The following is a 27,900-nucleotide window of genomic DNA, read 5'->3' on the forward strand; positions in this document are numbered from 1 at the left end:
GAACATTCCATAACAGTGTTAGACAACAGCAGTTTTGATAAGCTTCTGACGTGACCATAACATACATGGCATGAATTTTTCAGTCGTTCTTTTGTAAAGCCTCTAGCTTCATGGTACCTGAAAGAACTACAGCCTAACAGTTTCTCGTCACAGGTACAATGATGTGAGGAAAAGTAAGGTAAGTTGTAATTAAGAACCGAAGAATTGCTGCTATGGGACATTTAATGGCAAAAACCGGAGCATAGTTTAAATACGTTACATAAGAGAGTTCGATCAAAAGTGAAAATTTCCCAATATCATTTCAAGAAAATTCGCCCTCTTTTGATTTTATCACACAGAAACGTACCATCTTATCGAGTTAGATATCACTCTCAAGTTTCACTCTTAATTAGTTTTTTGTTTCATAAAGCAACATCTTAAACACCTTACCAGAACTTAAACACTCAACCGAATATATACTGCATAGTTCATTTCCCGATTTAGTGTTAGTTGTTCAATTACAAAAAGTAAAGTTACGAAATAAACTAACAGCGAACTTTACGTCTCGAATAATCTCGATTGTATGACCTTGAACCTATGAGGGAACCATAAACAATTGTTTGATCGCGAGAAAAAAAATCGATAAAATTAAAACAGGAAACGTCCTAAGCTCGTAAAATACTTATAAGCATCTGCATGAGAAGGCCAATTTAGAGCTCAGTGTAAATACACTCTTGATGTGATGGACCGACAAAAGCATCTCAGTCCATATCTCCTGTATTGTCTGATGCTGTCCGTGATATTGTTCTGTGTTCAGCTCTTGTCAGTAGGTGGTCAGTGATTTCTAGCAACGCTATTTTGGTTTTAAAACCTTTTATTAACCAGCTCAGCAAAAAGTCGAAAATTATAATATGTAAGGAATGTCAGATGAGTGATCAATACTTAGGATGATAAAATGATACTTCGCGAGCTAATAATGGAATTGACGCCCTAAACAGCTGGCAATTTTCAAGATTTCATCTTGCTCTGAGGGCCTCTCTTCTTGCCTGTCAGACATGTAGGAAACTATCCACATAGTTACATAAAAACGAATTTGCATTTTCAGATAATTATTATGAGTTAAGGTGGAGAGATTGGACAATTAAGAAGATATACAAGACTGTTTAGGAGGATAGAACAGAAGCGATAAGCAGTTTGGAGAGAAATGTCCCAGGGATAACCTGGTGGATAAGCCAAGGCAGCAGAGGTGGCGAAAAATGCCTTGGGCGCTAGTCGTGAGACAGCATGATGTGATTGTTTAATTTTACACTTTTACAGTTAAAAACATTACAATGCACCCCACTAAGATATTTCAAATAAACCAGCAAAATCCACATTTCTGGATGCAGGCTAGAAGAGAGATCGATTGTGGTAATACCTTACACCAAGCAGGTGGATTAAAAAAGTACTTTATGTATTCTGTTGATGTTTACATCTGACCTTAGTGTTGGGATAAACCTAGCACCCGAATAAACATGACTATCAAACAGAAAATCATAACTATTGTAGGTTCTTTTATCATTTCAGCGACCGAGAAAGTTCACTCTAAAAGCTGAGTCTAAAACTTGTCTCCCCCATCAACCCGACAATCACTTCATATTTCTTCGCATTTTGTATGTAGATTGCCATAGTATTTATAGCATTAACCTTCACAATGTAAACGTTACCAAGGGTAAATATGGCTTTTTCCCTAAAATTAAGGGTAATGTCATGGAATCTCTTGGAATCTCTGGGAGAAAGCCACTGGTCGATGCTAACTGCTACTGCTGTTTTTCAGGATTGAGATGATCCTATCGTTACTATTAAGAAGCACGCTGTTGCTTCTTGTAGTAAACCATTCTATTGCCCAAGAATGGTACACGCAAGACAATTATGGACCAGAGTTTTACTCGCCGAGTATGGTCAAAGATACATCTCCTTCATTTTTGGAGAAGAGAGAAGCTGAAATTTTAGCCAATGAGTCAAAATTAGTTTATCTGCCGGATTACGCGTCAAATATCCGTCAAAAACGAGACTTAAATGATGCTGACAACGAACAGCACAGTAGTGACGTCACTGAGTACACTCCAAATGACATTTCAGGTCCCGTGGATGAGCTGTCCGATAGTAATGTACAATCTGTTGACCTGAACACCTCCCCAGATACAAACGATCAAAGGGTCACCAACAACAGCTATGAATATGCTAACAGTGATACTAGTAACAGCTACGAATACCCGCAGAGTGACGACAACAGCGGTGTCAACAGTGATATTAACAGCGATGTCAACAGTGATACCAACAGTCATGTCAACAGTGAAGCCAACAGTGAGGTCAACAGTGAAGCCAACAGTGATGTCAACAGTGATGAAAGCATTGTTACAAGTAGTGTTACCAACAGTGATGTCAACAGTGAAGTAAACAGTGATGCCAACATTGTTACCGACAGTGAAGTCAACAGTGATGCAAACATTGATACCAACAATGTTACCAACAGTGATGTCAACAGCAATGTCAACAATGTTACCAATAGCGAAACCAACTTTTATGGCAATGAAACAACCGACCAAAGGTTGGAAGACCGTGCTAATGACGTCATGGAAGAACAAGATGAGCCAGCAAATTATGCAGACACGTCTGATACAAAAGCGGCCGGTAACAACGAGGTGATACAAGAAGGCTCAGGGGAATCTTCTTTTCAAGCAGATGATAGCCATACGATAAACAAAGAGGAAAATGATAGCAAACCAGAAGGAGAACATGCAGTCGAGGCTGACCAAAGCAATCAAAGGAAAATTGTTGGAAAAAAACAAGAAAACAAAACAAGAACAGCAACATCATCATCAACAACAACAACAACAACAAGCCCGAATGAAAGTGGCAGTGGAAGCATTCGGAGAGATCAAGAAGATGATGATGATGATGATGATGATGAAGATGATGATGATGATGATGATGATGATGATGAACGGGTGAAAGGTGACGAGGACGAAGACGAAGATGAGCAGCCCGTGAAAAGACAAAATTTGGGTACGAAGTTGATGTAGTTTCAGTTGCAGTGAATAAACATTTTGCCACACAATAAATATATTTACAAATACTTTGATGTTTGTATAAATATATAAGTTAAGGAAGTCCACCTTTACATAAAAAAAATACTGTCAACAGCATGACAATTTATCTTAATATATAGAGAAGATGTCTTATATCTAGTCTAACATACAGATATCATCATTATTCAGGATGTATTCAGGTACCGACAAGGAATAGTGCTTTTGGATATTTTTCTTTGCAGAGTTCTTTGCTGGTGAATTGGTATAAAAATCGACTTCCTTTTACCTTTAATTGATTACTTATCATGTATATTATACTGTAGCTTGGGGATTTCCAGGACAGCAGTACGCTTATTCCAATCTACAGTGCTGTCCATCAAATATGATCTGCCCAGGTTAGTCCCACAGTAATACATGAGATGATGATATTTCCTGTACTCCTCTACACAAAATCCACTCATTTGCGAAGTTTGATACTAAGTATCACAGAATGTAGTACTTTATTACTATGTATAAAAACTACTCACCCACAAGTATCCGTTCCAGGCACTTGCCTGTAGAACGAAATACCAGGTTTATGACATAAATACCATGATATTTCTGTTCCTTTCCAGGCAAACCACCGTGTGTTCCAAACAACAGTGGTTACAAGGGTTACCAGGGTTACGTCAATTATCCCGGATATCCTAATTACCAGTCTCCAGCTGCACCAAGCTTTCAGCCTCAAGTAGTCCCCACTCCACCCCAGTACGTAATGACTGCACCACCTGCCAAAGACGGCAAGGCCATTCCAGTGAAAGCTCGACCAACAGCGGAGCATGCTTCCACAAGGAAGGTGTCCACTGGGAATCACACGGGAAACTCGGGTGCCTTGCCACAAACAAAGGATTTAATTTCAGATGCGGACGAGTTCGCGGAATATAATGGAACAGAACAAAGCTTTGCAAGGTACAGCTCTAAGCAAAATGAAGAAAAGTACTATAACAGTTCTACCAAACACGAAGACGACAAGGAAGATTCTTCTGAGGAGGATGACAACAAAGAATCACAAAAGAAAGAACAAACATCTTCTGATGAACCAGATTACAAGGACGAAATCGAGAAAGAAGCTGTTGAGCAAGAGAGAGAAGATGACCGGAAAGCCGAGGAAGAGGGAGACCATAACGACGACAATGATGAAGATGATGATGACGATGAAGAGGACGAAGATGATGAAGATGAACAGAATGATGACGATGAGGATGAATCGAAGGAGGAGGGACACTCTGAGAATGCTAACACCATGCTAAAGGATGACATTAATAACCCCGCTGAACAATCCTTTGCCGTTTCACCCACAGTGCTTCCAGGGATGTGTCCCCCATGTCGTGAGTAACACGTGACCTGAGTATCATTAATGCATTTGATAATGTAACTTGCAGAGGCTAAGCTTGATCATGTATGATACAATTTCGTGAGTAAAATAGATAACAAATCTACAAGTCAATTTCTTGCTTTGTGAAGGCCTTCGTTGTCGGAGCCAAGTAACTGAGTTAATAAACGAAGCTTTAGGGTTTAACTTCCTAGTCAAGGAAACATATTAAAATAATTTTTTTAATTTGATTATTTTTTTTCGCACTGTTTCAGCGTCTTTGAACTGTAACATTTAGTAATGCTCACTTTAAAAGACACCATTTTTACAGCGTAAAGCAAAACAACAGGCTAACATTTGACTGGAGTTGCCACATCTTTCGAAACGCTAATATTTTTTTTCTTTTCTTCTACAGCCAAGCCAACAAAAGCACAAGGTAATAAATATGATTGATTCAGCATTAACATAAACCTTATTAAACGTGAAAGTGTGCTGAAATGCTTGTTACCTGTTATCTTACAACTTGCAAATAGTCAAAAAATTTGAAATAATGAGTAAGAGGAAATTTATTTATCTTAAGACAGAACATCGCATAGCTAACTTCAAAACCGGATTTAAAAACTGGAATCTCAAAAAGAAAGTGTACATTCTTACCTTTTTTCCTCCTTTTTTCGCATTCTCTTTTCTCGTCAGCTTGTAGTGCAAAAATTGACCTAGCTTTATTGATCGATGGCTCTTCAAGTGTTGAAAGATACGGCGTCGGAAACTTCCGAAGGATTATCGACTTTGTCCGAGGTCTCACGATGGGCTTCGCAATCTCACGAAGAAACACGCGAGTGTCCTTGATAGTCTACGGAACAAGACCGAAAATGATCTTCAATTTCCGCAGGTTAGTCCGGAGCAAAATTATTTCGTAGTGTATATTTTTGAATGAAGAGGGGCTTAGAACTAGCGGAAAGCAAAAAACTTTCAGCGCTTGTTTTTACTTCTCAGCAGAAACGTGGTCATTACGAAAAGCCCATATATTCCCAAAGAGGCCACAATCTCTGTCACCAGCGTAATAGGAACATGGACTTCGCATAATGAACCATTCACTTAGCGATTAACGTCTATCATTATATTGGGCTTGTTTTAAAACTATACCACTGAAATAGGTACTTCGTCCATACCCACTCGGTCTCCAGTGTTAACGAAGTTTATTTGTGTTTGACTTGCTGCCTGGTTCTGGAAATCTAAATTAGCTGTAAGCCACATTCAACAAGCAGCTCTTAAACAATTAATTTTGAACATTTCAGATACCGGAGTAACACGCGGTTGTTCACTGGGCTCAATCGAGCCATTTACTATCCTCGGACTGGTGCAAGAACAGGGCGCGCTCTTAGCTACGCTTATAGGAGGCTTTTCGTGAGAAGTCGACGCACCCGATCTAACAAAGTTGCGGTAGTTATCACTGATGGCCGCTCGCTTGATGACGTGCACACTATTTCCAAGCAACTGAGAGCCCGCGGAGTCACGATCTTCTCAGTAGGGGTGGGAAGGTACTTCAACGCAAGGGAACTTGATTCTATGGCAACTGATCCCGACAAGACTCATGTTTTCACGTCGGATTTTAAGCAGTTGCAGTACATCACCAACGATCTCAAGAAAGCAATATGCTTGAGTAAGTGTTCTGCCTGCAGAGATTCAGCTAAAGACTTCACACGTTTTTAGAACTTTTAGCTTGTGCTGTAACTTCTGAACTGTGTGCAGAAAAGCAAAGAAAATTTCATGGTCTGTGATGACTTCAACATTGTCACGTGAAAAAGTAGTTTTTGAGATATTTAGCTACTAAACTGCAAAGAGAAAATTCGGTGCAGATTAAAAGGCTTCAGGCGCAGACATTTCTCTTCCAGGAAAATTATTTAGAAACAAAAGGATCACGATGACAACTAATTAGCAACATCATTCTGTGGAAGCCTTAAATGTAAAGCCACTGATTAAGATGAGTAAGGATGCTGTCGTTACTGTTTTTGTTTTTTTTACATTGTTTCTTTTCAGGTGTGGGTGGCACTCTTTCAGTTTCTAAACTGCAGCCATGCGTGTGTGGACCAACCAAACCCGTGGGTCCAACAACTCCAGGTTTGTTCAACTAGTGTATTTCTTATTAAAGTATTCGATTTAAAAGTAGCCTCAGAAAGTGACATAATTTTCAAAAAATTCTTTGCAGTGTCAAAGACAACAAAGAAGCCCGGAGTTCCAGGAGGCCCTGGAAGCCCCGGTGGACCCGGAGGTCCGGGTGGTCCAGGAGGCCCCGGTGGACCAGGTGGCCCAGGAGGACCCGGGGGATCTCGCCCTGGTCAAATAACAAAACCAACTAAAAATCCACCAGGTACGGAATAAATCATGTTAAAAAGTTTGAATTGCCTTAGTGTCCAGCTTTGGCAATACAGTTGTACTATCGACATGACATCGAGCAATTTTTTGCTTCAAAAGGAAACCCCGGCGGTCCAGGAGGGCCGGGAGGTCCTGGTGGGCCAGGAGGTCCGAGTGGACCTGGGGGACCTGGTGGACCGGGTGGACCGGGAGGTCCAGGAGGTCCAGGTGGCCCGGGTGGACCCGGGGGACCAAAAACAACTCCTAAACCGGGAACAACAACAAAGCCCCCAGGCAAACCTGGAGGCCCCGGTGGTCCAGGAGGTCCAGGCGGTCCCGGTGGCCCGGGGGGACCAGGCGGACCAACAACCAAGAGGCCAGGTAAGCGTTAGAACTAAACCTTTGAAGTAAAAGAGGTCTGGCCAGTTTAGTTACATTGGTCATGAGGTAAGTCCTTATGCATTGTACTATTAATAAACTGTTTTAGATATATATTAAAATTTTGTTTGGTAGCGAAACCTAGAGGACACAAACAAAGGAAATTGAATGAGCGTGTTTGTTCTTTTTTCTTGTTTGTTCCTCTAAGCCTCGCTACTTAGCTGAACTCTAATAAGAGCGTTTAAACTTTTAACTTAAGTGGGCTCCCTTTTGAAATATTATTATCATTAGTAGTAGTATTATTATTATTACTATTATTATTGGCCTATTTGCACAATACAGCGTGAAATTTACTACTTCAGTAGATGCTTAATTGTCACAGTTGAATGTCGCGCCTGTAGCTTATGAAGAGAAGAATTGTATTCACTCCACTCAACATTTTTTCTTGCAGGTAAATCTACACGACCTACGACACCAACTAAACATGCTCCGGGAACACCCGGTGGGCCTGGGGGACCTGGTGGCCCCGGAGGACCCGGCGGCCCGGGTGGCCCTGGGGGTCCTGGAGGTCCAGGAGGCCCTGGTGGACCCGGTGGAAAGACCACACCTGTTCCAGGAAAAACTACCAAACCAACTAAACCCACAAAGAAACCAGGAACTCCCGGAGGTCCAAGTGGGCCAGGCGGTCCCGGTGGGCCAGGAGGACCCGGTGGTCCGGGAGGTCCGGGAGGTCCGGGTGGTCCGGGGGGACCGGGAGGGCCTTCGACACCTCGTCCTGGAAAAACGACAAAACCAACCAAGCCAACGAAGAAACCGGGTTCACCGGGTGGTCCGGGAGGTCCCAGTGGACCCGGTGGACCAGGGGGCCCAGGAGGACCAGGCGGTCCTGGAGGTCCCGGAGGACCGGGGGGACCAGGAGGACCTGGAGGACCGGGTGGTCCAGGAGGACCCGGGGGTCCGGGAGGCCCCACGACAAAACCTTCAAGAGCGCCAACCAAGAAGACCAAGCCAACCAAAAACCCGCCTGGTAAGCCGGGTGGACCCGGTGGACCAAATGGTCCTGGAGGACCTGGAGGACCCGGTGGTCCGGGCGGCCCAGGAGGTCCCGGGGGACCAGGAGGACCTGGAGGTAACGTATCAGAACACTTTACATTTGCTTAACATCCTGGATTTCCTTGTCAATGGTATTTGACGCTTTTTCTTGATTTATCCAATTTCTCTATGCAATTTTCTCGTTTTCTTTCTTCTACCCACCTTGCGTACGGAGGCTGCGCCCGCAATACGAGTGGCAGTCAAAACTAAGCTGTCCTATTGAAACGACACTCTAATAGTCTTCTTCCTGGAAGCTAACAAAAATAAAGGCAATGCTTAAGTTGTTTTAGCCTCTTCTAATAATTAACTTGAGAATTCCGGATTTAATTTGACGGGGCATGCGATGTGTGGCATCACATTTTGCTAGTTCTCGTTGTTGCTGTTTTGCCATTTGGATACGACTTAGACATATTTTGACTGAATTAAGCATCAGCACCATTGTGGGAGGCGACGTGGCCGAATGGTTTGCCCGCCGAACTCCGGATCGGGTCCGGGTTCGAGCCCTGGCGGGAGCCATCAGGTTGTGTTCTTGAGTACGACACTGAACTCTCACAGTGCCTCTTTCTACCCAGGTGTGTAAATGGGTACCAACGAACATGCTGGGGGGTGACCCCCTGAGTGTGCTAGCTCCGGGGGTAGTAAAACACTGCTAGTCACTTCATGCTACTGAAACAAGGAAAAGCTCAGGCGATATGGACCACTTGGCCTGACGTCGACTTTACCTTACGCTGTAATAGTTTTCGAGTCGGAAGATTTCCCCACGAACGATCCTGGGTTATCGACTGAGTTCAGCTAAGTTAACACCCTCCGTGTCCCCGTTAAATAATAAAAAGGGATTCCTAATGCTGTCGTTTTTGTACACAAAAATAAGGACGGCCTTTGTCTGTAAAAAATATTGAATTACGTTTGAATTCTTTGACACGTAAAATTACGCGACAGTGGAAACCCACATGAACAGAACTTCCTGTAACGAGAGAAGCGTTGTTATAATGTTTCAGGACCCGGAGGTCCGGGTGGCCCAGGAGGTCCCGGTGGTCCTTACGGTCCTACAACAAAGAAGCCAGGTACACCAGGAGGGCCCGGGGGCCCTGGAGGGCCAGGAGGGCCCGGTGGACCCACAACCAAGCGTCCCGGAAAACCAGGTGGGCCCGGAAAACCGGGTGGTCCTGGAGGACCCGGAGGACCCGGTGGTCCGGGGGGCCCAGGAGGTCCCGGGGGACCAGGCGGTCCAAATGGTCCTAAAACAACAACACCAAGACCAGGTGTACCGACGAAAAAACCGACAACAAGAAAACCGGGAACCCCAGGGGGACCAGGAGGCCCCGACGGCCCCGGTGGACCCGGTGGTCCGGGAGGACCAGGTACGTCATGTCTCTCCCAGCAATGTTGTTTAGACACGTTTCCACCTGTTATCAGCTCGATTATTTTTTAGAAATTTAGGGAAAAGGAGATCGTATAAACTAGGCAATTGGGAAGTACCTTAAAGACCAAATTTCTCCTTAACAAACAAAGTACATTTCAAGCACAATACATCTTTACTCATAACCTCAAAAATAACAAAATGTAGTTCCTAAACAGGCAGTAAATTATTATGAGTGCATTTGCTTACCCATGTTCAATGTTCTTTTTTCAAATAAGGCTATTGTCACATCTCTAGGGTTTGTTTAAACTAAACTTACGTTTCTGATAGAACCTTTGGATAGAATTGTTTGTACAATAACAGGCTGACGTTTCACGGCCTTTGTCTGCAGAGAAAATGGCACTCAGAGGTCAACTTGCGTTGACCTCTGTTTAGTCCAGGAGCCTGTTTTAATCCTCGGAACACAAAGTAATGTTCATATAGAAAATTTTAAGATTCAAGAAATACTAAAGTTGTTGTACATTAGGCTGATTACCGATCTTTGAACTATTTATCAGCAGTACTTGCTTTCTTTTGATAATTGTATATTTAATATCTACAAGAAGATAAACAACCAGTATAACGTAATCATGGCTTAGATTTCGTAATTTAATTTCTACAGACACGTTCTTAAGATTGTATAAAGCTTTCATCTTGTCACACTTTAAATTACTGTTCGTCCATATAGCATTTTGGGGGTGCTCCTAATGCTGAAAAATGGACATTCTTAACAAGCGTATTCTTAGATTCATACGTAAGGACTATAACTCGCCCTATGGTAATTTACTGGATAAAATTAACAAGCGCATTCTTAGATTCATACTTAAGGACAGTAATTCGCCTTATGGTAATTTACTGGATAAAATTAATTCAAAACCTCTGTACATTAGACGCCTTCAAAAGTTTTTAGTTATACTATAGCTATCCAAGATATTTAAGTAATATGTTTGCTCTGCACTCAACAACCTACAGTTTACGCGGTAATTATATTGTCTCTTCCTGATGCGAAAACAACAACTTACGGCCTGCATTCCTTTTCATATTTAGCTGCTAAATTACGAAACTTTTCCGGATTCGCTTTGAACTTCTACTTTTGCGGACTTTAACTCTTTTCCGTAGCATTGCAACTTGTCCCTAATTTTATTATGTACATAGTTCAGCTCATTCATAATTTTTAGCATATTTATTGTATAAGTATTGCATTTTGTTATATTTATGTTCTCGAAGATATTAGCTAATTTTAGCTACTTAAAAATTCGAGAGGAAACAAAGTATATGATGATGATGGTGTCATGTCGACAAGTTGTGAGTTATTTAAACAATAGCCTCCATTTGGCGCGAAAATATGCTCGGATATGGGTATTTGTCCGCGCACATTATCTGTTCCGAGAAGCGAACAGTTTTCCGAGAGCATAACTCCAGGAAAACTGTGAGCTTCCAGGGACGGATAATGTCCAAGGACAAATATCCGAGCATATTTTCCTGCCAACTGGAGGCTATTGTGTTTATTATCCTTCACATATTTGTCGCAACACGCGCGGTTTTGAAATTGAGGAATATCCTCGGATATTCCCCAGTTTCACCTGGGGAATATTCGGTCACGTGACGTGCTTAGACCAATCGCGCGAACGAAAATATTTGATGGATTATCAACGTTATTGTCATTTCATTTCTGTACATCAGGGGGACCAAACGGTCCGGGGGGTCCAGGTGGACCGGGCGGACCTACGACTGCAAAGCCGGGTGTACCAACCAAACCAACAACTCCAACAAAACGTCGACCACCATACCCAGGAGGACCTGGAGGACCCGGCGGGCCCGGAGGCCCAGGTGGCCCTGGGGGTCCAGGAGGACCCGGTGGACCCGGTGGACCCAAAACTCCTAAGCCTGGTGTACCAACTAAACCAACCAAGCCAACAAAGCGACCAGGCAGACCAGGAGGCCCAGGAGGTCCGGGAGGTCCTGGAGGACCTGCAGGTCCCGGAGGGTCCGGTGGGCCCGGTGGTCCGGGCGGGCCTGGAGGTCCAGGTGGACCAGGAGGGCCAGGTGTGGTTCATATTTGTTTTAAAATTTGTTGAGAACTGTGGAAAGTTAACTTCAGTTCATGAGCTGGGAGTCCTACACATGACTCCGAGATAATTACAATAGAGTTTGTCAAAGTCGAAGACATGTGCTATTCTTGCGACAGTGTTTCTGATTGTTTATAATGAACATAATGGTTTTACTGTCCTAGCGAGACTTACCGCTAACAAGTACATTAGCCTTGCAACATAATGCGATGTGAGGGAATACGGCTCGTTCAACATGTGCACCCAACAACAGAAACCCAGTGATTTCATATCATTAATATAATGTCTGTTTTTCACTCTTAACTCGGAGTTTGTACCAGGAAAAATGACTCTGAGAAAGTTAAGAAACGTAATAGGAATTTGCTTCACTTAATTTATTCTTGCATCAAGGCCAGGGGTGACAGCACTTGAGGCAATACTCTATAATCAGTTAGGGCTTTGATGTGGGGTTGAGGGGATTGCACGGTAACCGGCATTTGGAGCTTGAGAATGGCAGAGCGACTGTTGATTCATTTATTTAAGGTGGACCTGGCGGACCACCAGCGGGGCAACCAACATCGCCAGTGACAGAGAAACCGGGTAAGCCAGGAGGTCCGGCAGGTCCCGGTGGACCTGGCGGACCCGGCGGCCCGGGGGGACCAGGAGGACCAGGAGGACCGACTGGACCAACCACGCCGACTAAACACGCTGGGAAACCCGGAGGACCTGGGGGACCGGGAGGACCTGGCGGGCCGGGAGGTCCAGGTGGACCAACAACTGGACTACCAGGAAAACCAGGGGGACCAGGTGGACCCGGTGGACCGGGAGGACCGGGAGGACCTGGCGGGCCGGGAGGACCGACAACAAAAACACCAGGCACTCCAGGTAAGAAAGGAATGAGAAAGATCTGATAATCATGTGGGTGACAAAAGACGTCAAAGGCATACATTATGGCATGCAAGAACAAGAGGTCTCTGAGACCGTGGGAGTGAAGAGTATTAGGAATAACCCTTCAGTTCAGGCAGTTGTTGCATGACCCATACCAGAAAAAAAAGTTCGAAAATGATCCTGAAATCTACCCAAAAAGATTTTTTAAAAATGCTGTCTCTAAACTTTAGTTCGCTGTGTGTTGCACTCTGGATTCAATGGTCAGAGTTCGCGTCTCGGCCGTTTAAGATAATTATCTTGTCTTTACTCTTTTAGTATTGTTAAGCTATTAACACAAACTTACGATTTGCTAGGTAGCTTCACGCTACGATTTTTGTGTTATATTGGCTCAGAAAAGGCCACACTTTATCTGCAGAAAGTATTCATAGGAATGTTCATTATTTAGGCGGCCCCGGAGGTCCGGGGGGTCCGGGAGGGCCTGGAGGACCGGGAGGTCCAGGAGGTCCAGGAGGACCCGGTGGTCCCACCACAAAAAAACCGGGATCACCAGGAGGTCCCGGTGGCCCGGGAGGACCTACTACAAAACCACCACCCGGTAAACCGGGTGGCCCAGGAGGACCTGGGGGACCAGGAGGCCCCGGAGGCCCTGGAGGACCCGGCGGACCTGGAGGGCCTGGAGGTCCGACTACAAAAAGACCAAAACCAGGAAGAACTACACCCACGACGAAGCCAACTAAAAAGCCTGGACGACCAGGAGGTCCGGGGGGACCTGGAGGTCCAGGGGGACCCGGAGGTCCAGGAGGCCCAGGTGGCCCAGGAGGACCGGGTGGACCAGGAGGACCAGGTGGGCCCAAGACAACAAAACGACCTCCAGGGAAACCAACCAAACCTACCAAGACTCCAGGATCACCGGGAGGGCCAGGAGGTCCCGGAGGGCCCGGAGGACCTGGTGGGCCGGGAGGACCCGGTGGCCCCGGTGGACCTGGAGGACCAAAGACAAAACCTCCCGGTACTATTACAAAACCGACCAAGTATGCGCCTGGAAATCCCGGCGGGCCTGGAGGTCCGGGCGGACCGGGAGGGCCAGGCGGGCCAGGAGGACCTGGTGGACCAGGAGGGCCAGCTAAGACTACTCCTAAAACACCCAAGACACCAAAACCAGGTTAGAAAGAATAATAAGGCATTATAGCCGAGAAATGTGTCAAAATACTAACTGTAAATTTTTCATTATTCTTTCCCCTCTGCCTTGATGGTAATTCAAGTAATGTGACTGCATCTGCATTTTATCACATAGAACAGATTTAAGTTGAGTGTGGAAAGTAACTCACATTTGCTTTGGTTTGTGTGCCACTGTCTACGTGAATGTTTTATAAAAATCTCGTTTTTTTTATTTGGCTTATACAAATCTTACGTTGTCATCCAGTCAGAAGTAAAACCAAAACCAAACGTATCTCTCTCACACGTTTCCCAGTGGTTCAAGTCAACTACATATGTTTGCTTAGAGTTTCATTGGCTCAGTTGATTACCGTGTCTTTGTGATTGGCCAGAATACATGATTAATTTGGTTTTACCCTTAAGATATTTCTAACGAGTGTTTTTACTTGTCTTCGAAATACAAACGTTTTTAAACTGACACGTTTTGGCAAACAAAGTCATACCGTTTAAATGAAAATACTTTTTTTCCAAATGTTCCGGATAATCTTAACAAACTAACCTAATTTTTAAGCGAAAGCAGTCGACACTGGTCGATGACCGCAAACTGAAAAAGTATTCCCATGCATGGCCAATTTTGTTCCAAAGGAAACGACGAAAATAATCTTTTCTGCGTCTCAGAATGAGAACTCACCTGATATGATAAGTCACGTGCAAAGACTTGTAGTCACGTGCATTTACGCGGTAGGCTCTGTATAGTTTCCAGAAAACCTAGAAAAACATCAATTGGCAGCACTCAGCGCAAACTTCCTCAAGTAGCTATAATAGACTCAAAATAGTTTTGCTCTGTATTTGGGGATCTGAGAAAACATTTCTCGGGTATTTTATAACAAAATTACATAATTTCACAAAATTTCACAAATTAACTAAAAAAGTTGTTTATCAATACAAGTAGAAAAGAACAATTATTCTACATACAGAAACACAGAAACTAACACAGCCGGGCAGGTAAAAATTAAACTAACTATTGTCAGGAGCCCGATATAGCCTCTAGTATTGCTGATGTGTGATTTTCTCTCTCAGGGAAACCAGGCGGACCCGGAGGACCAACAACAAAGCGACCAGGAAAACCCGGCAGTCCAGGAGGACCCGGAGGACCCGGAGGACCCGGTGGTCCAGGTGGACCCGGAGGTCCAGGTGGGCCGGGAGGTCCGGGAGGACCCGGAGGTCCAGGCGGTCCAACCAAGAAACCAGGAAAACCCGGGAAACCAGGCAAAACTACTACTAAACCCCCAGGAACACCCGGTGGTCCAGGTGGGCCTGGGGGACCCGGAGGTCCAGGAGGCCCCGGAGGTCCAGGAGGTCCCGGCGGATCCGGTGGGCCAGGGGGACCAAATGGCCCTACAACTGCTCCCCCAGGAAAACCAGGGGGACCCGGTGGTCCTGGAGGCCCTGGAGGTCCTGGAGGTCCTGGTGGTCCCGGAGGTCCCAAAACATCTCCACCCGGTAAGCCGGGTGGTCCAGGAGGACCCGGTGGACCTGGTGGGCCCGGAGGTCCCGGCGGACCTGGCGGACCCGGAGGGCCGGGATGTGTTATGCGCCCAGGAGTGCCAGGAGCAACCACAACACCGAAAAGTGGTCCGACAAAACCTGGAGCTGTCACACCAACAACTGGAAAACCGTGCGTCACGATTCCACCAGGTAATCTAATGCTCAATAGTCTGTTCCTTTACCAAGTGCTGTCATTACAGATTTCAACAAAGCTTGGTCAGATCTTGTATCCTTTTGTCCTGTAAAACTGAACTTAATTTAACCGCATTTAATAGATTCTATTGTAATAAGGCACTTTCTTTATGATTAAGGTTTTACCGTTGTACGGAAACCAACAACTGTCCCCACGAAGCCAGTCGGACCATCAGGTCCCACTACAAACCCCGCTGCTACAACATCACCCAGTAAAGGTATGTGACGCGATAAGCACTTTTAAGTGTTCTAACACTTTTTTTTGTTTTAGATAACTAACATTACATGTGGCTGACCCCTGAAATTGCTGTTTGTTAAGTTCCTACCAACGTAACAGTTGCACGTTTAACTATAATGGCAACTCGGTTACCGACTTTGAGAATAAACGTACTAAAAATTATCTGCGACAATAGCGATGAATTATACATGATGTGTATTATAGTTCTAGAGAAATGCACTCAGGATGTGTGACCGCACGACCCGCCTAGATTAGCTCAGCTACCCGCGGGCATGTTATAATTGTTATAATAAAATGTATGTATGTATATATGTTCTCCAACTGTTGGGTTTATACGTAGTGCATGCGTGGAAATTACGTTTGTTCTTGAGATTTTTGAAGGTCGGATAATGTATGTCACTATCTGGTATGCATGTATTTAAACATTCTGTAAATAAAGATCTCTTCTTCTATACCCAAGGTAACATATGGTTAAAAGTAACTTTCCGTGATCTGGGGGTAAGGCCCTGGTCAAACGTCGAACTTCACTTGAGACGAACTAAACATGATAAGTTCTACGTTTGACTCAACTAAGTTCGTTGACTGAATTTAGATCGACTTGCACGTTCTATCCGTCTGAAGTTTAAATCGACTCAAATTGCAATTTGGTTCGTCTCATGGGAAGTCTGACGTTTCTACCTGGGCCTAAACTTTTTTTTCGCAGCGGGATAGAAGTTGAGTCTTTCTACGTTTTGCCGAGGCGATGGTCTTTCACCTGCTGCACGTACTATAATAAGCCTACAATAACCCTTTGACAATGTTATTCTTTTATACAGTGTGCAAAGCAAAGGTGGATATTGCTTTCGTGATCGACATCGCCGGTGGTGTCAAAAGAAATTTCAACAGTATTAAGAAATTCTTCTTAGAACTGGTGGATTCCTTCACCATCTCTAGTCAAGATGTCCGGATTGGTTTAGTTGTAAACTCGTACAGTCCAGGAGTGAAGTTAAGCTTTGGTCAGTACAACAGCCCCAGAAAGATAAAAAGCGTTATTCAACTGTTACAACCAGTTGGTGGAGCTAGGAAGACTGGAAAGGCATTAGAACTTGCACTAAAACGCCTCTTTATTGCCAGCAAGGGCAAGAAAACGTTAATACTCCTTACCGTGGGGAAGTCTTTAGACAAAGTGCTTGGTCCAGTACAACAGCTCGTTGCTATGGGAGTGAATATCTTCAGTATTGGCGTGATGCCCGGTGCTATTCGCAGTGAAGTCCTTACCATAGCTAAAGATCCACAACACGCGTACGAGACCAACTTTAGAAGTCTGGGGAATATTGTGAAACGAGTGAAGGACAAGGCATGCGCAGGTATGTTTTAAGATCTACAATAGCTGTGTGTTTAACGGAAAAATTAGGCCTATAGTCAATATTCTTTACTTCGACATGAAATGCTTTTATTGAACATTCTAGTTTAATTAGCATAGGTCGTCGTATGAATGCCAGTGCAATTAGCTGTTTACACTACGAGTGATATCTGAAAATTAAGGAAGTGCAATTTGAACGAATTTTCAAATATCATGAGTAGTATCTTAATTGCTCGAGTTTTCATACCATTAATCATTTATTTGATGACTGAGAAAATTATGAAAACGCGCGCGTTAATTTGCACTAAATTAACAATAAATTAGCCCGCTTTCAGCCAGTCACGGTGAAGTAATTTTCTCGGTCATATAATAAATAACAATAACAGTATTACTCTCCCTGTATTGTTTCTAGACTTAATACAGTGTACAATAAAACCGATAACATAAAGATATATTCCAAAGAACTTAAGATTTAAAAGCTAAAAATTTTCAGAAAACATCAGCAGTACTTGATTGTAAAATTGATTTTTATCAGGTTCCGAAAGCATTAAACTGGGTGAAGATCTGACTTTACATCTAACTAACTCATTTCTTTTACTCGCTCTTAACACAGAGGCAGGAGGCAGTCCACAGAGACCGAAAAAGCCTACTACCAGATCAAGTGAGTAATCACTTAATGTCATTTATTACAAGCTACTGCAGGTCTCGAAATCAACTTTACTTACTTAACAGACTGGTTATTAATTCAGCATGATCAAGTTATAAAGACCATGACATCTCAGGAAAAATAAATGAGACGCACAAATTTTTGACGCCGCATTTCCTTACGTTTTTAAATCCCCTGACCCTGAAAACTTTACCTTCACCAACTGATCATTTTAACTACATTCCATTTCTAATCACAAATGTGTCTGTTTTCTAACCAGAGCCTCCAAAGGCTGTTGCTATTTTCCCACTCAACAAAAAGACTCGCGGAAAAGACATTGGTCCATTGGGGAATAGCCCAGGAATTCTGTACAATGTTCGACCCACTCCGGGCCCGAACGGCCAACCTGGTGGAGCTATAAAGTTCCCAAAATACAGGACTGGATACGTGGAGTTTCCTAACAGCGGGAAACTGGACACCAAGAATTCCATAACCGTGACAGTCTGGGTCAAGCCTGACGGACCAGGAACGATCTTCGAGTACAAGCCAAGAGGAGTGACATTTGGCATTCGTTCGCCGGATACTCTGTATGTTCGTTTTATACGCCGAAACGGACGACCAACCAAAACTGTCAAAACAAGGCGGCGAGGAGTAATTCTTCGAAAATGGAACTACATCGCGGTCACTTATGATCAGCGGACGGGCACTGGGACCATCTGGCGGAATTCTCGCCCCATTGCCTTCCAGAAACTCGGTTGGATCAGACTTGCGACGAAGAATCCGTTCAGACTGGGCGGGGCCACTCGCACTCGGCTTCCTTTCCGAGGCAGTATGACGTGTCTTCAGATTTACAGCGATGCTTTGACTGGGCCACAAATAAAGAACGTACAGAATGTTTGCATCAGACCAGGTAATAATCTTCATGTCTTTCAAGAATTCTTGACAGAGAGTCTCATTCAATCGGCAATCCCAGAGTCTGGACAATAGCGTCTGAATCTATAATTCACAAGACCGTTAGATGTTCGTTGCTTGTAGGATTGTATCACATGATACCAGTAGTGACAGGCTGAAGATCTTGAACTCTAAATGCAAAACCATCTTCCAGTTGAAAGGCCTACACCGAATCTGCCAATGTTCAGGTGTTTCTGCTTAATTAACCAGATTCGGTTGGACTTTCAATAACATCTTACGAAATGGTTTACAAAAAAAAAAATTGATTTGACTGTCTCATTCGTAGAGAAATATCCCAATGTAATAACCTTTTACTGATCGGACATGGTTCTTTTATTCTCAGGTCAACCTACTCCCACACGTCCTCCTACGGCTCCTGCTCCAGGTAAGAAAAAAGTACCTAGCAGTTCCTTGGAATAGATGTGTTTTACCTCCAAAATGTATTTATATTTTGCATATATTCCGTTTTTGTTAAACTTTTAGCTAGATACACGACCCCACAAGCAAACCTATTGCTTTAAACCAAATCGAGTTTGAAATAAAGGATTGTTGTTATGGTTGTTGTTGTTAATTGAGCCTGTTTAAAGAAAAGCTACTTGTCAGTGCCGTCGAAAATGTTGCCGTCAGACCCCGCTTTTGAAGGGTAGAATAAATCTCAACTGCATCCTTAACGTAAGCTGCGGTCAGATTTCCTCAGACTTAAACATCAATACAGCACATTGGCGTACATGGCTTAAACTCAGAGCTTTGGCTATATTAATACTACTCCTCTTTGCACACAATGTATGGAAATGTTTTGAAAAGAAGATAACAAACGCAAAAAGGCAAAAACTCACTGCTTAGTATTTGGCATTTCTAATACACTCATTGATGGACCAGGGTAAGATTAACTGGGTGAGGGTGTTTTTGATCTAAATCAGCTTCTTCCTGCCATATTTTTTCAGCATTACCACCTGCAATGGCATTCTTCCCGCTAACATCCAAATATGGTCCCCGAGACGTAAGTCCATCAAGAAACCTTCCTGGGAAAATCGTAGGTGCATTGCCTACCCGAGGACCCGACGGCCAACCAGGAGGTGCTTTCAAGTTCCGAGGTCGTGCCGACAGCTACATCGAGTTTCCGAACAACGGCCGACTGGATACGAAGGATTCTATGACGATTCTTGCGTATGTTAATCCCGAATCGGCTGGACCCATCTTTAACTACAACCCAAAGGGGTTTGGAATGCATTTCTGGATGGTTCGACCGAATGTGTTATTTGCTCGCTTTGTGAAAAGGTCCAAAAAGTTCACAAGACCTGTAGCTACCAACAGAGTCAAGCCACGAACATGGAATTGGGTTGCAGCTTCATACGATAAGAACACTGGATACGCAAGGTTATACGTGGATTCAAGAATATCAGCTGAAAGGAACCTTGGCAGAATAAAACTTGCTACTAACTATCCTGTGAGAATGGGCGCGCGCATTAGAGATAGGAGATTTTTCCGCGGGAAAATCACATGTTTACAGTTGTTCAACGTGGCTCTGACAAGTCGACAAATCCGTGCTGCGAGAAAGAACTGTTTTAAGTCAGGTTGGTCAAGTTCGAAATGGAATTATTTACTTTAAGCACGGTAATATATTATGAATGCTAATTACAAGAGAGTTTTACAGCTTATCATGACAGTGGGCATGTTTGAAACGTTGCGTGAATTCTTGCTTTTCCAGCTTAACAGGTTTTGGTATCCAGTCACATCTTAAGCCTCCACAGCTCTCACTATGGATGAAAAAAATACAAGTGTTTCACAGAATGTTTTGTTTCACATTCCTTTTATTTCAAATGGGTAAAAAGTTCGTTAAACAATTTTACTTCGCGTAAACTTCAAACGAAAAAGTTTGGATATTCTTTATTAGTATATTCTCAGCTCCGACTATTGCATTTCTAGCTCTCTGATTGGCTCAAAAACTCCGACTATGAGCCATTAGTCGGAGTTTTACCTTATATGGAAAACAGTGCGCCAAGTTTAAAAATTTTCCGCTCTGTAAAATTGTTGAAATAAAAATCGGCGGCAAAAACCCGATTAAGAATATACTAAAACAATTATTCCATTCGACCTTGTTGGATATGAAGTGATCATAACCAACTCGCGCTACGCGCTCGTTGGTTATTTATCACTTCATATCCAACGCGGTTTCATGGAATAATTGTTAAATAGAAAATACGCGACTGCAACTCTTGTTCCTTCTCATATGAAAATTGCTGCTTTATCTGTTTTAGGAAGAATCACACCAACCAAGCCAGTGCCGGTAATTACGAAACCCACCCCCGGTAAGTCTTTTGTCCTGTGCGCTTATTGCTTGTTCAAATATATAGAATACACTACATCCAATATCAAAACAATATTCGCATTGCGCTAGAATGTGCAAGTCTAAGCTTTCAAGATAGAATGATTTCATCTTTAATAAAGTGATCGAAAACGTTTTTTTTTCCATTTCGAACAGCTATTCGCAACTTGGTGGCTGTGTACCCACTAGACGCCACTAACGGTGCACGTGACCTCAGCCCTACCAAAAACCTCCCAGGAAAACTTTCGGGAGTAAGTATCGTCCCAGGCCCCGACAGGCAGCCGGACACTGCGTTGCGGTTCTCTGGTAGTCCTGTCAGTTACATCGAGTTTCCAAACAATGGGAGACTGGACACCAGACGCTCTATCACCTGCTCGGTGTGGGTTTTTAACGAAGGGAGGGGAGGCACTGTATTCCAGTACAACCCCAACGGACAAGGAGTTGGGTTGAAGATTATCGGAGCCAATCAAATTGAAGCGCGCATTGTCAGTCGAAGAGGAGCTAAAAATATCCCAGTGAGAACTCTAAAGAAGGCCTTCAAGCCCAGAACTTGGACATACATTGGTTTCAGTTATGATTACACATTAGGTATTGTGAAAATTTATGTCAATGACAAGCTAGTCATAACAAGAGTCATTGGTCGAATGGAGCTTCTTACGAACAGACCAGCGCGAGCAGGATCAACAAGGCGTGGAAGGAGATTCTTCCGCGGTCGCATGTCCTGTATACAGATTTACAGCAGAGCTTTGAGTGATTATGAGATCAGCACAGTCAAGACAAGGTGCTTCAAAGGAGGTATGATGCTTGGAACAGTTGTCAATCACACTCGTGTTGTAGTCTTACCTCTCCAGTGTAGTTAATATGTTGTGAGTTAATTTCTTAGCCTTAGTTATAGCACATTTCGCGTTTTGGTTGTAAAAATAGACCTGACATGAAAGACTTTTACATTCATAGGTTTGAAACAAAGACAATTTGAAATGAAAAAGTTCATGTTGACATTGAAATCTCATGTTGTTCAGTTTAAAGCAGCGCAATTTGCATCAGAGTGCGAAATGTCCTATTCTTTCTCGATGTTTGAACGAAGGTCGGTATCTCTCTTTCTTCCTATACGGAAAGTTCAACAGAACAGCTCCTTAGTAAAATCGACATCAGTCAAGCATCTCCATTTGTTAATAGACAGGAAATCGTCTTAGTCTCACGGGTTCTTATAGAATATTTACAGTTGTTAGCAAAAAACAGCCTACGAGTACATGAAGTTATAAAAGTGGATCGAAGTAAAGGATAAAAGTGGAATGAATAGCTGAAAAATATCATTGCCGCTAATTTTGACGTTACAAGTACAACTTTTTCTTTTTTCTAGCCGAAGGAAAACCACCGAGCAAACCTTCGACAGGTAAGGAGCAAGATTATTATCATTTTGTCGTTGCTTTCTGCATAATATTTAGCTAAGTTATGCGTTCCTAGTTTTTTTAGCTGCCCCGACGCCGGTGGCAACCTACCCGCTCAGCGGAGTACTCGGAAGACGTGACATCTCGCCAAATAAAAACCCGCGAGCCAGACTGCGAAATGTGAAGCCAGGTAACGGACCCGATGGTCTTCCTTCAGGCGCCATAAAGCTCAATGGTAGCCCTAACAGCTATGTTTTGTTTCCAAACAATGGAAAACTCGACACTGTGGGCGAAATAACGATCACAGTGTGGGTGAAGCCGAAAAGCGCTGGACCAATCTTTCATTATAAGCCTCGGACATGGGGAGGGGTGCATGTCTGGGTGGTGGGACGGCCAGGCCAACGAAAGTTTTTCGTCAGATTCTCCGCGCGGTCTGGGAAGACTGTGCGAGCAATAAGGAGCAGCCATGTTAAGATGGGACGGTGGAATTACCTGGCGGTTACTTATGACAAAAAGAAGGGAGTTGGAACCATCTGGAGAAATGGCATCCCTGTGGCTCAGGTACTCATGAAACATAGCAATTATAGACATATTTCCCCCTCTATAACACGATTTAACTCAGTTCAAATAAGAAGTCTCGTATGTAAGCTTACTGATTCAGAGCAAGAGAATATCGCACGGTCAGCAGAACCTAAAAAACAAGCCGTTTCAAAACTTGTTGAATTTGATAAAAGGAAACTCCTTGTCTTTCGCTGGTCAACTTGAACAAGGTTAGTAAGCACAAAGTATAAGTACCGATAACAAATATGTTAATTGTTTATTCAAATAGCGGAGTGTCGGGATTTATAAACTCGCAACTAACTATCCCGCTGTCATGGGACGCAAGCCAGGTGACCGACGGATCTTCAAGGGAAGTATTTCTTGCTTGCAAATCTTCAACAAAGCCTTGATCGGATCACAGATCCGAGTACAGAAGAGAAAATGCTTCAGACGAAGTAAGGATTGTTTCGTTACCCTTTTCTGACAACAAAAAAACACATAGACAAACGGAGAGACAGTCCGACAGACAGACAGAGAGACAGACAGACAAAAACAGAATGACACAGTTAGGTCTAACAAGAGAAATCAAACAGACAGTCAGCCGGATAGGTAGATGGAAAAACCAACAAACAGTTCTAACACGTTACTTTGTAACAAAGCAATAATCCTCAATCCGGTCCATCAATTTACTAAGACTAGTTCTCCCTGTCCCCAGGGGAACACTAGAAAGCTGCAGACAAATGTCTCTACGACACTCACGAAGCACTCTCCTTTCCCTTCTACACCTCATTTTATGGTATTTTTCGTGAGTATAACTACTTAAGTCAGTACATAACAACTGTAACGTTCTTACTTTCTCTTCGTAGAACCAAACCCGAAACCTCCAAAACCCAAACCAGGTACGTTTTTGTATAATATGCAACATTGAAATTACTCGATAATAACTTGTTAGTACGTTAGGATATTTTTTCTAAGGACCTTTGAACCCAGTTCTGATTTTTTCTCCATAGCCGGTGGACCCTTCACCATATACTTTTGCTCCTATTTCACAGCTCAGCCAATGCTCATGGGACTTTACCCGTTTGATCCAATCAGTAAGGGCCGAGATAGAAGCCCTAATAAGGCGCCTAAAGCTGTGTTCAATAACGTGCGCTTGACGCGAGGGCCGGATGGCCGACCAAACGCTGCGGTCTATCTACTTGGCAGTCCAAACAGCTACGTTGAAATTCCGAATAACAGCAAGTTACGTACATCAAACGCGATCTCCATGTTTGCTTGGATCAAGCCCAAAGGAGGTAGTTCTGGTCCCATTATTAACTACAACAGAGGACCTGCCTGGGAGACTCATCTGTGGGTCACAGCCCCCAAAACGCTGTTTGTTCGTTACGTGAAGGTTGGCGGTATCGCTACTTCTTCATTGTCCAAAGCAAAGCTGAGACAAAATGTTTGGAACTTTGTCGGCTCAACGTATGATGGAACTTATGCCACGCTGTGGGTGAATGCCAAAAAAGTGGCTTCGCGCAAAATCGGAAGTATTAAATTGTCGACAAGTGGACCGATTAGGATCGGAGCTAAGGTCGGCGATCCTCGTTATTTTAAAGGAGCTGTCGCGTGTGTGCAACTTTATCGCGTGGCTTTACAGAAGAAGCAAGTGATAAGGGCAATGAAAAGATGTCTCAGACGTGAGTATTTCTTTAAATGACTGAAATGAAGTCAAGTTTAGAAATAAAGTAGACTGTTAGTAGGAATGAATTTCCTTGTTCGCAATTCCAAAAACCGGAATTGGCCGGCACCCTCCCGATTGCTGCATTTGATTTAAAGAGACTTTCCTTGCATACGGCTGGCGCGCCTCAAATTTAAATTGACCAATTACGTACTGTCCTGACGTCAATATATGTTAACAGGAAAGGCATTGCATTCACGGTCAGGCGACGGCATTGAATATCAGTTCACGAAAAAGTGAAAACGCGGCATGAAACGTTTTGCGTCTCCAAGCTTTTAAAATGGGTCACCCGTGTACGGCGTTTCGTTCGTAGTTGAGTGTCGTCAGGTTGGATAATAGCTGTGTTATTTTCAACAAAATATGTTATTCCTCGTCAAATTAAACTCAGAAAAGAGGCCAAAGCAACTTGTCTTTATTTCTTTCAGCTGCGAAGACTAGTCCTTTCGTTTCGGTAGGACAGCTTGGTTTTGACTGCCGTTCGTACGGTGGACGCATTCGCCTTATGCAAAGCCTTTAACGTAACACCTTTTAAATTGCTGATCAATTTTTATTCTCTATTCAGGTCGTCCAGCTGTTACTCCTCGTCCCACTCTCCGGCCGCCTCCACCAACTCAGGCTCCTGCATGTAAGTAGAAAACGAGGTGTCCCTTCCTTTCTTGCTCAAAAAGAACCAGTAACCCGTAGGGTTGACTGTCTGCGTTAAGCCCACAAAGTAATGTTTGTCATCGATCACCTAGCCATTGAACTTGTATTGCGATAAGATAGGTTAACTGACATGATGCTACAAGATGAAAAATGTAAAACAAACGAGGTCAACCGATTGGATGACTATAATCTATACGAAAATTTTAATACTGAGTGAGCAGCCTGGATAGGTGGACGTGATTCTGCTGTTTCAGAATTGATTAATCCAGTTAACGTATACCGTCACGTGGGTGTAATTTTAGTTAAAAACAATTATAGAACACTGAGGCACATGTGTTGCCCGGCTAGCTCAGTCGGTAGAGCATGAGACTCTTAATCTCAGGGTCGTGGGTTCGAGCCCAACGTTGCGCGCACAAGTTTTTACTTGAATTGAATGAGAAATTTTGTCGTTCTCCTTTTGATTATGTCAAGATCAGCGAGAAATAACTCAGTTTTTTATCACTTCATTCTTATCTAGTTTTATTTCGTTATTTTATCAAGTGCCTTCTACACCCGTGGTTCTGTATCCATTAAACAAGCGATATAGAGGAATCGAAAAACTGGGAAGGAATCCCCCCGCCATTCTCAGCAGAGTACGACTTGTGCCTGGGCCCGACAAACGACCCGGAAGTGCATACGAATTGAAAGGAAAACCCGACAGCTACATTAAGATCCGGAACAGAGGTCGGCTGGATACTAGTAAAGCCATGACAGTCCTTATATGGGCATTACCAAAAAACCGCATGGGACCCATCGTTCAGTTTGCAGATAAGGGCGTGGCCGTGCGGTTATGGATGATGCGACGTAACATGGTGTTTGCCGAGTTTGTTACGAGACAATCACGCCGGAAACTACCATATTTGGCCAGCGTCGACGGAGTGTTACCATGGAAATGGAACCACTTTGGAATGTCCTACGACAAGGCTAGTGGTAAAGCTACTCTGTTCGTTAACAGTAAACCTGTCGTGCGCAAAAAGATTGGTTATTTTGATCTCTCCACCAATCATGATGTGTACTTGGGGGCGAGGCCTGGTGACAAACAGTACTTCCGTGGTCGAGTTTCTTGTTTACAGTTTTTCGACAAAGCCCTCAGCAGCCATCAGGTCAAGAAAATGGAAAAGAAATGTTTCCGAGCTCCAGGTGGGTTTTTAAGCAAAATCCTCGTCAAACCTTATTGCTTTACGAGTGAAATAGCAAAGAAAATAAGACCTATGCAAATACACCAACTATGAACCTGTGCCCAGGGTCGTGGGTTCGAGCCCCACGTTGGGCGAATTTTTTTTTTAATTGTTGTTTTTTTTCTTTTTTCTTAACTTCTCCGGTATTTTTCTGGTATACTGTAAGTAAGACTCATGGTAGAGGAACACAAAGCTTATTGTTAATTGTGTGAAATCAAATGTAAATGAAATTATCCACAGGTGGTCAACCGTCCATTCAACCAACAGTAAAGCCTCCATACAGGCCAAGCACAAAGCGTAAGTAACTATCCCTGACTTCGATTCCTAAACTCTTTGAAAATTAGAAACTGACATTGCATCTGAGAGAAATGTGTGCTTTTCATGGAGTGTCAACTTAACAGTTCACCTCAAAATTACTTTATATTTTAGTCGTTGCTGCAAAGGCATACCAGTAATGTTTGTTTGACCAACAGCTTGTAACAAGGTGGTAGCAGTGTATCCGCTTAGTGCCCGCGATGGAGGACGGGATATCACCCAGAATGCTAACCGACCCGCAAGATTACGCGGCGTTTATCCCGCTCCAGGTCCCGACGGTCAACCAAGGACTGCATATCGCTTCACCGGCAAGCATAACAGTTTCATTGAGATCCCTAACAGAGGTCCTTTGGATACTAAATACTCCATCACATTATTGGCCTGGATTTTCCCACAAGGAAAGCCTGGACCCATTGCAAACTACCACCCTAACGGTTGGGGAGTGCATTTCTGGCTAGAGACGCCAAAAACGCTGATGGTGCGTTTCACCCGACGTGGTAAACGCGGCGGGAGAAGACGACGCTACACGATGGCTCTGCGAAGCGAGCGGATAAGACTGAATCGTTGGCAGTTCGTGGGTTGCAGCTACGACAGAAAAACAGGGATGGCAAGATTGTGGATTAATAATTATCAAGTTGCGCGGAAGAACATTGGAAGAATCCGATTGGCTACCAACTATCCCATCAGAATGGGAGAAAAGATTGGAGACAGACGCCGATACTACGGCAGAGTCTCCTGTTTCCAAGTGTTTAACTACGCCTTAACTCGAAGAGAAATACAAGGGAGACAAAGAACGTGCTTTAAACAGCGTAAGTGATATATGAGGACGTCTGGATTACGGCATTTAGCGCATAAACACAAATATACTTATCTCTGTGACTAACACCATGCGAAGTAAAATTGTGGCAGAAACATTAATTCAGCAGTAAATATATGATTTCAGACATTTAATTTTATATTCAATGACCTGAATGTATTTTGTTTTTGCTAATTGTTACCTACTTAAAGAATTATGCCTTAGTCTTGGAGAAATGTCTTGCCTGACAAGTGAAGTTTCACGCTAAAGATTTCGTTTCAAACTAAAATTCAGCGTGAATTGTAGCGTAGACTCCACAA

General features: G+C 43.6%; 5 protein-coding genes, 1 non-coding gene and 1 pseudogene across 6 annotated transcripts; 5 read left to right on the top strand and 2 right to left on the bottom strand.

Annotated features, from left to right (window-relative positions):
• Positions 1-4,951: 4,951 nt before the first annotated feature.
• Positions 4,952-6,612, top strand: LOC145463760 (vitrin-like). The gene is made up of 4 exons (XM_081447549.1): positions 4,952-4,955; positions 5,095-5,290; positions 5,697-6,061; positions 6,439-6,612. The coding sequence occupies exons 1-4, from the start codon at positions 4,952-4,954 to the stop codon at positions 6,531-6,533; spliced, it is 660 nt and encodes a 219-aa protein (XP_081303675.1). The 3' UTR covers positions 6,534-6,612.
• An 872-nt stretch (positions 6,613-7,484) lies between these two features.
• LOC145463761 (uncharacterized) lies at positions 7,485-15,626 on the bottom strand (annotated as a pseudogene).
• On the bottom strand, positions 12,091-12,988 carry LOC145463046 (uncharacterized). Its single transcript, XM_081446749.1, has one exon. The coding sequence runs from the start codon at positions 12,617-12,619 to the stop codon at positions 12,209-12,211; it is 411 nt and encodes a 136-aa protein (XP_081302875.1). The 5' UTR covers positions 12,620-12,988; the 3' UTR covers positions 12,091-12,208.
• Positions 15,627-16,139: 513 nt separating the features above from the next.
• LOC145462519 (matrilin-1-like) lies at positions 16,140-17,246 on the top strand. The gene has a single exon (XM_081446043.1). The coding sequence runs from the start codon at positions 16,488-16,490 to the stop codon at positions 17,046-17,048; it is 561 nt and encodes a 186-aa protein (XP_081302169.1). The 5' UTR covers positions 16,140-16,487; the 3' UTR covers positions 17,049-17,246.
• LOC145463762 (uncharacterized) lies at positions 17,166-18,689 on the top strand. The gene is made up of 3 exons (XM_081447551.1): positions 17,166-17,196; positions 17,569-17,694; positions 17,960-18,689. Exons 1-3 carry the CDS (start codon positions 17,166-17,168, stop codon positions 18,664-18,666), a joined length of 864 nt encoding a protein of 287 aa, XP_081303677.1. The 3' UTR covers positions 18,667-18,689.
• A 6,489-nt stretch (positions 18,690-25,178) lies between these two features.
• LOC145464170 (uncharacterized) lies at positions 25,179-26,527 on the top strand. The gene is made up of 2 exons (XM_081447977.1): positions 25,179-25,232; positions 25,793-26,527. The coding sequence occupies exon 2, from the start codon at positions 25,999-26,001 to the stop codon at positions 26,521-26,523; it is 525 nt and encodes a 174-aa protein (XP_081304103.1). The 5' UTR covers positions 25,179-25,232; positions 25,793-25,998; the 3' UTR covers positions 26,524-26,527.
• Trnak-cuu (transfer RNA lysine (anticodon CUU)) lies at positions 25,591-25,663 on the top strand. The gene has a single exon. It is a non-coding gene; the product is annotated as a tRNA-Lys (tRNA).
• Positions 26,528-27,900: the final 1,373 nt, after the last annotated feature.

The sequence above is a fragment of the Orbicella franksi genome, chromosome 12, assembly GCF_964199315.1.
Source record: "Orbicella franksi chromosome 12, jaOrbFran1.1, whole genome shotgun sequence".
In the NCBI taxonomy this organism is placed as follows: Eukaryota; Metazoa; Cnidaria; class Anthozoa; order Scleractinia; family Merulinidae; genus Orbicella; species Orbicella franksi.

What these genes read in the sequence shown, in the direction of transcription:
- LOC145463760 (XM_081447549.1), top strand. An exon ending in ATGATCTTCAATTTCCGCAG is followed by an intron (nt 5,291 to 5,696) that starts GTTAGTCCGGAG and finishes TGAACATTTCAG; the next exon opens with ATACCGGAGTAACACGCGGT. An exon ending in CAAGAAAGCAATATGCTTGA is followed by an intron (nt 6,062 to 6,438) that starts GTAAGTGTTCTG and finishes GTTTCTTTTCAG; the next exon opens with GTGTGGGTGGCACTCTTTCA.
- LOC145463046 (XM_081446749.1), bottom strand. Translation starts at nt 12,619, where the DNA reads ATGTATGCCTTTGACGTCTTTTGTCACCCACATGATTATCAGATCTTT.
- LOC145462519 (XM_081446043.1), top strand. Translation starts at nt 16,488, where the DNA reads ATGTTATTCTTTTATACAGTGTGCAAAGCAAAGGTGGATATTGCTTTC.
- LOC145463762 (XM_081447551.1), top strand. Translation starts at nt 17,166, where the DNA reads ATGCCAGTGCAATTAGCTGTTTACACTACGA. An exon ending in ATTAGCTGTTTACACTACGA is followed by an intron (nt 17,197 to 17,568) that starts GTGATATCTGAA and finishes GATTTTTATCAG; the next exon opens with GTTCCGAAAGCATTAAACTG. An exon ending in AAAGCCTACTACCAGATCAA is followed by an intron (nt 17,695 to 17,959) that starts GTGAGTAATCAC and finishes TTTTCTAACCAG; the next exon opens with AGCCTCCAAAGGCTGTTGCT.
- LOC145464170 (XM_081447977.1), top strand. Translation starts at nt 25,999, where the DNA reads ATGACAGTCCTTATATGGGCATTACCAAAAAACCGCATGGGACCCATC.